Source organism: Microplitis demolitor, chromosome 2 (genome assembly GCF_026212275.2).
Source record: "Microplitis demolitor isolate Queensland-Clemson2020A chromosome 2, iyMicDemo2.1a, whole genome shotgun sequence".
NCBI classification, from domain to species: domain Eukaryota; kingdom Metazoa; phylum Arthropoda; class Insecta; order Hymenoptera; family Braconidae; genus Microplitis; species Microplitis demolitor.
Genome location: NC_068546.1, coordinates 3,420,219 through 3,432,293, shown reverse-complemented (window position 1 = coordinate 3,432,293; position 12,075 = coordinate 3,420,219). Strand labels below are relative to the sequence as shown.

General features: G+C 27.6%; 1 protein-coding gene across 1 annotated transcript; it reads left to right on the top strand.

Annotated features, from left to right (window-relative positions):
• Window positions 1-6,809: 6,809 nt before the first annotated feature.
• On the top strand, window positions 6,810-10,052 carry LOC103579976 (protein Fer3-like). Its single transcript, XM_008561554.1, has 4 exons — window positions 6,810-6,886; window positions 8,285-8,445; window positions 8,533-8,692; window positions 9,875-10,052. The coding sequence occupies exons 1-4, from the start codon at window positions 6,839-6,841 to the stop codon at window positions 10,025-10,027; spliced, it is 522 nt and encodes a 173-aa protein (XP_008559776.1). The 5' UTR covers window positions 6,810-6,838; the 3' UTR covers window positions 10,028-10,052.
• The last annotated feature ends 2,023 nt before the right edge of the window (window positions 10,053-12,075 follow it).

The window sequence follows — 12,075 nt, the reverse complement described above, 5'->3', positions numbered from 1 at the left end:
TGAACCAATTTTCGAAAAATTCGTAGTTGTCATCCTTCTTGACTAGGTAGGGTATTATGGTTCAAAAGTAAAATTTTTTTTGGGACTTTTTTGGGTTTTTCTGACTAAAGGACATTGTAAGGAACAAAAAATGTCGGTATTGTGTAGAGGTGTTTTCAACAGGGGAAAAGTTACGGGCTAATCTTCATGAAAATACACAGCCGGTATATACTCCCTGGTCAGATACGGCGCCATAGGTTAGAAACAAAAATTTTTCTGGGACTTTTTTGGGTTTTTCTGACTACAGGACATTGTAAGGAACAAAAAATGTCTATATAGTGTTGGGTATTCCCAATAGGGTAAAAGCCTTGGGTCACTCGTCATAAAAATGCATAGTCGATATCCTCCATGACTAGAAAAAGAAAATTTTTTTTGGGACTTTTTGGAGTTTCTTCAACTGGAGGACGTCATAATGAACAAAAATTATAAGAAGTTAATTGAAAGAATTTAATAGCATTGAATATAATTAATTGTAAATATTTTTATATCATAGTCTTCAATGAGGGTTAGGGTTGAAGATCTTTGACTTTGTATATAATGATACTATTTATTAACTAAATCGTTTTGTTAAGCTCAGTCTTCTAATAGAAAATAAAAAAAACTTTCCTCTAAGTTTTTCAATTCCAATAATTTGTAAGCTATATCATGTGATATAATATAAACGATTAAAGAAATTATAAACGAGGCGTGACAGTATTGTATTCCCTATTATATTATTTTGATGATTTTATTGAGGGGTCAGTGTTATAACTATAATTTGTACTGTTGCACTGCTACTGTTATAATATGTGGCATTACATATCTATTGCTAGACGCGTCTCCCTTTTCTGAAATTATTTTTTGCCCTCCATATATCTGTCATCGTCGGTGTCAGATATGCGTTCAAAATTGTATCACTATTATGTATTGAATTGTTCCAACACGTGCACATGTTATATATGTACTTAGCGTGATTTTTTTATTTTATATTTTATATTTAATCCGTTTGACTTTAATATCATACATGGCCAGAAAAATGAATCATATACCGAAAATACATAAAAATAGGCCATATATGAAATATATATGTAGATCATATATAGCCACATGATTCATTTTTCATAGTAGTTACTTCTTATGCAGAAAATAAATATACTGATTATATATATATATATATATATATATATATATATATATATTGTAGTCCTTAAAATTTTTCTTAAAAAAAAAAAAAAAATTAATAACAATAATAAAAAGTTAAAAAGAAGAAATATAAAAAAGTAATTTTTGCGGTCGACTTTGCTATGGTTTATTTACTCAGTGGAGTAAAAAAATTCACCCCTTGGTCTATAGTTATATAACACGTGGATAAATGAACCGAGTAAATGTTTCAAAATGATTGTGAGTAGGGGAGTAATCCATATCTAATCATTTATATTAACTAGATTTATTCAAACTTAAAGAGACTTGTTACCATTGTTATTTATTATATACTAATCTCAATATTTTATGCACTTTGAAAATAAAGTTACTGTACAAGAATCTGTAGTAAATATGGCAATATTTTTTTTAAGGCAGAAAATCATTTTTTGTTTAAAAATAATTTGTTACAGTTAATAGACATGGAGAAAATTTACTTATACTATCTATGATACTAGATTTTAAATTTCAACTATTTGAAATGGTAGGAAAATTTTTCAGTGGTTAAATAATTAGTTTTACTATTGAGAATGATAACAGTAACAATTGATGGTGGTGACGATTACTATCGAAGATGCTAATTGTAACTGTTAAAGATTATAATTGTTACAATCGAAGATGGTAACTGTTACCATTCAAGGTTGGAAAAATTCTTAAACTAAAAATAGGATAAATTTATATAAATTTAAATCCTTTATTTATATTCATATTTTAGCCATGTCCATTTTGTCCTTTAAATAATTAAAATAAGTAACAATAAAATCGTTTAAGTCCGAATATAATAAAACTTTCCAAATATTGGAGCTGTTATTGATAACTTTAAATGATTGGGTTTGATCATAAAAATAGCAATCATTCAAGTATTAAGTGAAATTCATCACATCCACAGTTAAACAAAGAGAAAATTAAACGTAGACAAGCTTCAGACTGTACCGCCGATATTTAAATTCTTTATTAGCTTAGATAGTAATTATTATTTGGGCTGATGGTAACTATTGCCATCAGGTTATTAAGAATTGTGATGTTGATAATAGTTATAATTAGTTAAGATAATAAAAGTTATGATTTCTGGTTATCATCAATAATTGTAGATTTTGCCAGATAGTCGAGATACTACAATTCAGACTGCTTATCTAATAATTTAAATGATATTCACCGCAATCGAATTCTGTTTCAAAATTTTACTATACTAGATGTTAACTTTTACTATGAAATTTTCTCCGTGTATATGAAATGAAAATGTTAAAATGAAACCATTTTGTTTTCAGAGATACTAGTTTTATTTAGTTGTATATTTCACATGTTTATATATATGTATATAATTTCATATATACAGATATATATTATTGGAATATGAGGGACGTAAATGCAAGCTGACGCTACGGATCAATGTTCATGGATTCGGCGCTTTTAGTATCTTTGTTAAAGTATACATATTAAATTTTTTTCTTTTATAATTTTATCATAAAAATAGGGTACTTTAAATTAACAATAAAAGTACTCAATAACTCTAGTAAATGAATAGTAAAAAGTTCTTAATAATTTCCGAATTAGTATCTTTTAAATTATTTTAAATTGCGAAGCTTAAATTTTTTTTAGCTTTTTTTTATTTTGTAGAGTTTGTAATATTTAAAGTAGGTTTTGAAAACTAATAAAAGGAATAAACGATGAAAATATTTTAAATTCATCGAGGAAACTTTGATTTTACTGTAAGATTTTATTTGAACTTTTAATTACTGAAAACAATTTTTATAAGGCTTTTAATAGATTTTTGAAGAAGAAACAAAAAGATTAAATTTTGTAGGTTACCAAAATTTATAATTTGAAATTTGGAACTTAACAACCACGAATTCATCAGAGATAACTTCAATTGATGCTTGAAATTTTCTTAGATTTTAGTTACAGAAAAAAATTATTCAAATACTTCATGTATTTTTTTTTTAAGAGACGGAAAAAAAATTTTTTGAATTATAAATTTCTTAATTCGAAACTCAAAAATTATCTTCGAATTTTTTGAACTTAAAAAAAAAATTATGGGCATACTTTAAGTAGTTTTTTTAAAAATATTTTTTGAAGATAACAGAAAAATTGAATTTTCAATTACCAAAATTTTTAATTTACAATTCAAAAATTAATACCTTTGAATTTTTTGGTTGCTTCAATTCTAGCATAAAGTTTTTCTGACTTTCAACTACAGAAAAAAATTATTAAAATACCTGCAGTAATTTTTTCAAAAATGAATGAAAAAAAAATTCAATTTCTTTTAATGACCAAAATTCTCAAAATAATAAAATTTTTAATTTATTGGAGCCAACTTCATTTAATTTTTCTTACCCTACCGTAAAATTCGGTTTCAAAAAAACTAAAAAATTAATGGTTCAATTTCTACAAAAATGAATTCTTCAAAACAATTCTTCAACTTCTACAAAACAATTAATTAAATTTATAAACGTTTCAGTAGAAAAAAAAAAAAAAAAAAAATGACAGATATGATATTTCACATATTGAACAGAGATTTGTCTTGCATATAAATAATATTATGCACCCCCATAACAATATAATGCGCAAATATCAAAGTCGATTCGTCCCAGAGTCACTCGACTAATACGTCTTTAATTAATTCCATAACTGGCTATTCAAATAACAAGAGATCCGTCACACTTTACTTGCTTTCGCTCCCTTTTATTTGGCGTTACCCACTTTACCCTCCTAACTAGCTTAACTCTGACTCTAGCTTATAAACCATTTACCCTGATCCTCCATCGACAGCAAACAATATGTTTTTTCAAATCTTCTATGAAAACTTTTCAATTTTATTTCTTGTACTGGCGCGTGCCACTAAGTACTTATCACTTGAATAATTATTTACATATTTATATCTGTATATATATTTTAGGGTGGCCCCAAAAAAATCGACTTTTTTTTTGAGTCTCATACGAAAATTTGCTGGTTTAAAAATCCCCTCTAAAAATTATCTCAATAAGAAATTTTCAAGAGATGGCTGAAGAATTTCAAAAATTCACATTTTTTCTTTTCTTTCTCATGGCATCAATAGTTCATGTCTGTAAAATTATGAATATACTGAAATTTTCAGCCTGAAGTTCAAATATTTAAACATCGCTCAATAATTCTGAGTGTTTTCGATTTTTCGGACGTTTTCGAGCGACCCCTGAATCTTAACACTGAAGATTCTTGATTTTTTTATCATCATTAAGCTAAATACTATTCTGCATGAGCCGTAGACAAGGACTGACATCACCCGCAGTTATTATTTACACTCATTTATATAAAACTTAATAACAAATTCAGAATTATCACTTAGAAATAAAATTAGCAATTTTAAATTTCTAATAAATATGTGGCAAGTATCCCAGATAGCAAAATGACATCTTGAAGAGTTCTGAATGAGTTCCTATTCATGTAAAACGTCTTTAAAAAAAGTTCTCAGAGTTCTTTTTTCTGACTTCGCAAATAAGACTTCATTATGAATTTACTATGACGTCTTAAGGAGCTCCTAATTTAGACTTCATAAAGAAGTTAGAAAAAGAATACATTTAGACGTCAAAAAACTGACGTCTTATTTATGAAGTCTTAAAGAATTAATGAAGAGTTCTTAAAAATGACATCTTAAAGAAGAAATTATGAGACTTTTTGAAGACTGCTTCAAAAAGGCGTCGTAAAGCAGTCATTCCTTGAATGCTGTCTAGGTAAAAAGTTTAAATCAAAAGTGAAACTGGCTATCCGCGGACAGAAACATCACTTGTGACATTGGACTAAAACTAGCTTGTTTCCACCGAATGTACAGAAACTGAAACTTGACAGTTCACAGTAAAAAAGGGTTCGTCAAAATCAATAATCGTGTGTAAAACGATCGTTTTACACTTATTTATGTGTCACTTTAATATGTTGTAAGTGTTAAAAAAAGTTACACATGTATATGTTGAAAGTAAAAATTTTTCAAGAATTCTTTTGTTCTGCCCGTGTAAAAAAAATTTTTAAAAAAAGAATAACAAAGTGTTGACTATTCTAAACATGATAACGTGGAACTTTTTTTAAACGATTTTCAAACCTCTGACAATACACAGAAAATAACAATTGACTTAATACTACAAATTAACATTTTTCAGTGCAAAATACGTTCAGAAAAAATTAATTTTGACTTATTTCAAAACTACAAATTAACATTTTTCAGTGCAAAATACGTTCAGAAAAAATTAATTTTGACTTATTTCAAAACGTTTTTCGTTTTAGCATATTTTAATGATACAAGGATATTTATTAATTTTTCTCTTAAATTTTCAAAAGTTTAAAAAACGTTCAAAAATAGTTCGTCGTTGTGTCACGTTTTGAAGTTTACAATAGCCAACACTTTTTTAATTTTTTTTTAACAATTTTTTTTTTTACACGGCTGGTCGAGATTATTTTTAACACATTTTGTGTGCTGATTTGACAGTAACATATAAAAAGTGTTACTTTCGAATAAAATGACATTTTTGTGTATTAAAACCAGATAAATACTGTGTATGAAATTGACACATAAAAGTGTTAAAAATTAAACACTCAGAATTTGAACACACGCTTTTTTTACACTTTGACAATTCGTTTTTTACTGTGTTCGATGTTGGTATTCTCTGGAACTGAATTAGTGAAAACTAGTAAACATTCATTATTAGCAAGTGAATTTCGCTAATTCACTTTTAAAGAGTACGAATAAAAAAATTCCCGCCAAATTTGAGCCCTTAGTTTAAATCTCGAGTACTTTACATTTGATTTCAAAATTTTTTATTTGAAATGCAGGTAAATTTAATTACTTTTTTTAAACTTTCTAATACTCCCATCCGAAGATATCAAAGTGCCATTTGTTGCAATTTGTAGAGAATTTAATGTTCTACAAAAGTGCCATAGCAAATCTACTATAACTAAAGCTGTTTCACTTGTGCCCATTGTCGAAGTCAATTTTTTTTATAAAATTTACCTTTTGTTGTTCGCTGAGTGCAAACTAAGAGAGATACATTAAAAATGTTGAAAATAAATTTTTAGGAAATTTTATGCTCTTCAAAAAAAGTCCTATGAGCCAAGACGCTAAAGTCTATAGTTTCCAAGCCACAGGTATTCTAATAATTTTTAAAATAAAAAAATGACTTGTTTTAATTTTTTTTTTAGGAGAGATGTTTTTAAAAATTCGGTGACTTTCATGAAATATATAAACTATTTATTTGCAAGGGCTGAAATGTTAGGGCGTTTTCACCCTCGTATAATAATGTGACCAATCAAAATAAATCTCGAGTTAATAATACCCCTGAGTCGACGAATCAGATGGAAAGGAGGCGTGGTTAGGACTGATATCATACCGCAGAATCCGCGTTTTGATCCATCGATAATCTCTGGTTCTTCACTTTAAACTCAAACATTATCTGATAAACATCTAGACATTTTTTTTTTATATGTATATTTATATAAATAAATATATATGAATGTATAATAATTAACTGAGATCATTATAAATTTTTTTAAAGTGAAGAGTTTGAATTTTATTTATTAATTGAGACAAGTGTAATAAATGCTGTGATTTTTTTTTTAAGTTAGAAAAATTTATAAACATATTTTTATTTATAAGGATATGAGCTACAACGAACCGTTGTGGGAAATTAACGGAAATCAAGCACCTGTAAGTATTGAGTACTGTAGTTTGATAAATATTTAGGGGACAAGGGTATTTTAGTTAATCAATTAATTGGTGATTAATGTGCAAATTATTTGTTGTGTTTCATTAACGAGGGCATTATGACCAAGGCCTAGATTTGCAGTAGACTATTTTTTTGTTAGTTGAAGGTGATGAGTAGTAAAAAAGTATATTGATAAATATTTATATGAATTTTGGTCCTTATAAATATCTAGGCGGTGATAAGATTTGTAAAAAACAAATTGATGGTGATTTTATAAATTATTTATTGGAAATAAAATAAATTATAATGATTTGTTAATCAGCCGCTGTGACGGGAGCTGACTGACCGTTTGAATTAACGAAATAAAAAAAATTTTTCAAATAAAAAAGATGCGTGGAAGCAGAAATTTTTTAAAAGTCTTTTGTTATTGAAAATAATAAATTTATAAATATTTAATCATAAATCGGGTGGCTGCGAAAGCCAGTGGCTGGAAAAAGGTGTCACTTATTTGAGAGGGTTGATTAGTTTTTTTTTTCGCGCCACAAAAAATTTAGTTTTGAGAAAAATGCGTTTTAAGTTATAAGTATGACATACTGCGGTACAGAGACACTAGCATACATATCTCTGTAGAAACCAAATTGTTAATATCTCATAAAAAATAAATGAGTAAATTTCTCTAAAAGCACGTTGTGAAAATAACAAAATAGATTTAGTAGAAATTTGAAATCAGAATAACTTTGACACAATCGTCCTAGCAACGGAACCTCAACAATAAACAGCTCATCACTTTAAATAAAATAAAATAAAAAATGAAAATGAAAGCTTACAATACAATCATCACAGTAACAGTAATCCAAATCATCAAAATCATAATAATTAAAATCATTATTTAAATTACGTTGCCGCCATTTTTTTAATCTCCGATAATCTTTCCACCAGGTCCACTCCATCCCTTAATTGTACTAATTTTTTTTTCTCACTTATTTTTATTACTTTATAATTTGAATTTAAAAAATAATAAATAATTTCAATAACTAATTCAATACATATTTATATATCGTTATTATTTATATAATATTTTTTTCTCAATTACATATATCTCTTTATCCATCACAATCAATCATATTATCTTTAAATGTTTCAATACTATCATCATTACATACGATATTTATTACTCGCAACAATTAACTCTAGCAATATATTACTCATCCACAATTTTAAAAAGAAATTAATATCTAAAACTCATATAATTTTTTTAAATCATATATTTCACGGTTCGTTAAATACTCAACTTGATTTCCTACTTTCGGCTCGATACTATTTTATGTCAAAAATTCATTATCAAATCAAAAACCAAAATTTCTGAAACCAATTTTATAATTAACTCAATATTGCAACAGATAATAAGCAGCGAAATGTCACAATACATCGGAAGTGAAATGGCATCATACCCAATGTGGGATAGTTCAGTTCTTTACCAAACACCACCCCCATCGTTATCACATGTCAACGATCACGTCAATGGATTTTATCGTCAACCCTGTGCTCTACTTCATCAAAGGTTCTATTTTTGAAATAACCTCACCCAAAACTTCATTACAAACAAATACTAAACTAAATAATAAATAATAATTAGAGATATTGATAGCCGTTATAGTCATAATGGACGTCTGCCTAATCAACCGACGTCGACGACCAAAAAACCTCGTCGAAGGGTCGCTTCTGTTTCGCAGAGACGAGCCGCTAACATACGCGAACGACGGAGAATGTTTAACCTCAATGAAGCGTTTGACAAATTACGCAAAAAGGTTTGTTAATATTTTATTAACCCTTCGTTGGTTGTCTTTCATTGTCCGCCTTGGTTGGTCGCGTCGCGGGGAATCCCCGTAATGTTAATTTTCTTATAGCGTTGCCGGATCTATTGACTATATACACGGAGAAAATTTTATTATACTATCTATGATACTAAATTTTAAATTTCAACTATTTGAAATGGTAGAAAAATTTTTCAGTGGTTAAATAATTAGTTTTACTATTGAGAATGATAACAGTCGCAATTGATGGTGGTGACGATTACTATCGAAGATGCTAATTGTAACTATTAAAGATTATAATTGTTACAATCGAAGATGGTAACTGTTACCATTCAAGGTTGGAAAAATTCTTAAACTAAAAATAGGATAAATTTATATAAATTTAAATCCTTTATTTATATCCATATTTTAGCCATGTCCATTTTGTCCTTTAAATAATTAAAATAAGTAACAATACAATCGTTAAGTCCGAATATAATAAAACTTTCCAAATATTGGAGCTGTTATTGATAACTTTAAATGATTGGGTTTGATCATAAAATAGCAATCATCCAAGTATTAAGTGAAATTCATCACATCCACAGTTAAACAAAGAGAAAATTACATGTAGACAAGCTTCAGACTGTAACGCCGATATTTAAATTCTTTATTAGCTTAGATAGTAATTATTATTTGGGCTGATGGTAACTATTGCCATCAGGTTATTAAGAATTGTGATGTTGATAATAGTTATAATTAGTTAAGATAATAAAAGTTATGATTTCTGATTATCATCAATAATTTTAGATTTTGCCAGATAGTCGAGATACTACAATTCAGACTGTTTATCTAATAATTTAAATGATATTCACTGCAATCGAATTTTGATTCAAAATTTTACTATACTAGATGTTAACTTTTACTATAAAATTCTCTCCGTCTATGATGTTCACTTTAGTTTTATTCACTTCGGTTCCGTATATTTGGCAATTGCCGTGATTCCCCGTTTATTCGACATTTATTATTTAATATCTAATTAATATAAATAATCATAACTTTAGAAACTCTTTTAATAAACGCTAAATAGATCAAAGAAGTACTAGCTAAGTTGTGGAAACTAAGAAAATTTTGTTTTTAATTACAAACTAAAGAATTTTACAATTATTAATTTAGTAATATTTGAATTTTGAACTTTAGGTACCAACGTTTGCATACGAAAAAAGACTTTCAAGAATCGAAACCTTACGTCTGGCTATTACTTACATTGCATTTATGGATGAATTACTCGGTATTGAACCTACAAGCCCTAAAACTGATTATATTCCTCGTGAATACTATTTACCAAATTAAAATAATGTAAGTTCTTCAAATTATGTTATAATAATTTTAAAATGATATGAAGCGTAAAATTTTTTTTGTTTCCTTATTTTATTTTGTTGTATTTATAAGTAGTAAATATGGTTTTAAACTAGAATAAATGTTAAGTGAGACAATAAAAAATACAATTGCATGTCTTCCATTGAAATTATAGTTAAGACTGTATTATAAATAAAAACGTAATATATCTAATTAAATATAAAATGTTTTGTAAGGGTATATAATTGAATAAAAATTACTGCCGTATTTATTATTTGCTTTGACAATTTTTTATTTATATTATTTTAATTGAAAACTCGATGTCTATGTCTTCCATATGTAAAATCAAAATTTAATATGTAATGGATTCATTGTATTGTATAATTAATAAATAACATCATGACTAATTATATATTCAAAATTTTATTTTTCTAAAGATCCATAATTACTAAAGAAATTTTACAGTAAATTATATTATTATTATTATTATTATTATTATTATTATTATTATTATTATTATTATTATTATTATTATTATTATAGTAAAAATGTTAATTAAATTATAATTCCAGTAATTTTTTGAGTATTAGAAATTATTTTGTTATATTGCAGCTGCTAATAGTTGAAAAAAAAAGATACCCGATTAAAAAAGATTTCATACAACCGTATACACTTATATATGAATTATATACAATTGAATACAATCGTATATTGTAACGGAGTAAAATTAAACCAATGCAAACATTTTTTCAAGAATTTAAATTGTCCTTGAATTCCCCGCGGTTGGTTAATTATCAAAATCGATTAACCCCGTGATCTAGTTTATCGACTGGTCCCTGGAAGCGCTAATTTTGGAGGCTCGTCCTCCCAACCCAATTAGAAGTTAATGAGAGTGGGAAAATTTACAAAAATTGCCGAGGGGTCGCGAACTCAAGTTTTATTAGTGAGTGCACGAGGGAAATCTACACACAGTCGGACGGACCGGCAAGCGCAACTGACGAGTGACCGCACTTCGGACGAACAGGTAATTTACTAAGCTCTGGAGAGGTTAGACGTGAAACCTTCCAGAAGCTATAAAGCTCAGAGAAAATTAATTAACCGTGTATCCGGCCGGAAGCCGATACACTAATTTACATATTGCTGATTTATATTGAATTTTCCACAGATTTAATAATCAATTAATTGGAGAGTTGGGAGAAAAAAAACGGAACAAGGAAATCGGCAGAAGGACTGGGAGAGAGAGAAGGAACGCCACGATACATCGAGAACAACAGAGTATATCGAGGTAAATAAATTATCGGCAGCGGCCATAATTTATTGATAATTAACTTGTAATTAAAATTAAATTATTATTCGTGGGCAGTCGCCATTTCCGAGTTCATTCACAAGGAATAAGAGAAGTTCTCGGCAGAAGTCAGAATTCTTTTATTAATTAACCACGCGGTCCGTCGGATAAAATTCTCGGCAGAGAGGCCAGAAATTATAATAGTTATTAAGTCATTGTTATATTATAATTTAATCGATAGTAATTAATAAGAGAAAATTAATAATTAATAAGACTGAAAAAATTAATTCCGTAACTAAGTGCTGTGAAAAAGTGATAAGAAATTTTAAGATTTAATTATTTAACTTTGAGTAAACTATTGAAGTCAGTAAATTAATAAAATTGTTAAAAAAAAATTTAAGGCTGAACGCGAAGAAAGAAAGGCATGAATCAGAGAGAGATAGAATGAGACGCGCGAAGTAGAGAGAGATAGCGTCAGTTACTTGAGTCAGTAAATCTATCACTTGATGGAAAATTTTTGTGAATTAAAGTAAATGGTTATACAAAAGGGAAAATTTTAAAATAACTAAATTTAATTTTTAGAGTAAAAATTTTTATTTTAAAGAGAATTTAAATTGTGTGTGTGGGAGTAAGTCCAGTGGACAATAAATGAGAAATTAAATTGTGTGTGTGTGTGTGTGTAAGAAATACCATAAATTCCAGGGGAATTTTAATTAATTAGTTCAAAATAATTAGATCCAGGGAATCTGGCAAGTTG

Excerpts from the sequence above, each read along its gene's own strand:
- LOC103579976 (XM_008561554.1), top strand. The coding sequence starts at position 6,839 with ATGAGCTACAACGAACCGTTGTGGGAAATTAACGGAAATCAAGCACCT. Across the intron at positions 6,887-8,284 it reads TTAACGGAAATCAAGCACCT|ATAATAAGCAGCGAAATGTC; the intron begins GTAAGTATTGAG and ends ATATTGCAACAG. Across the intron at positions 8,446-8,532 it reads TGTGCTCTACTTCATCAAAG|CCGTTATAGTCATAATGGAC; the intron begins GTTCTATTTTTG and ends AGATATTGATAG.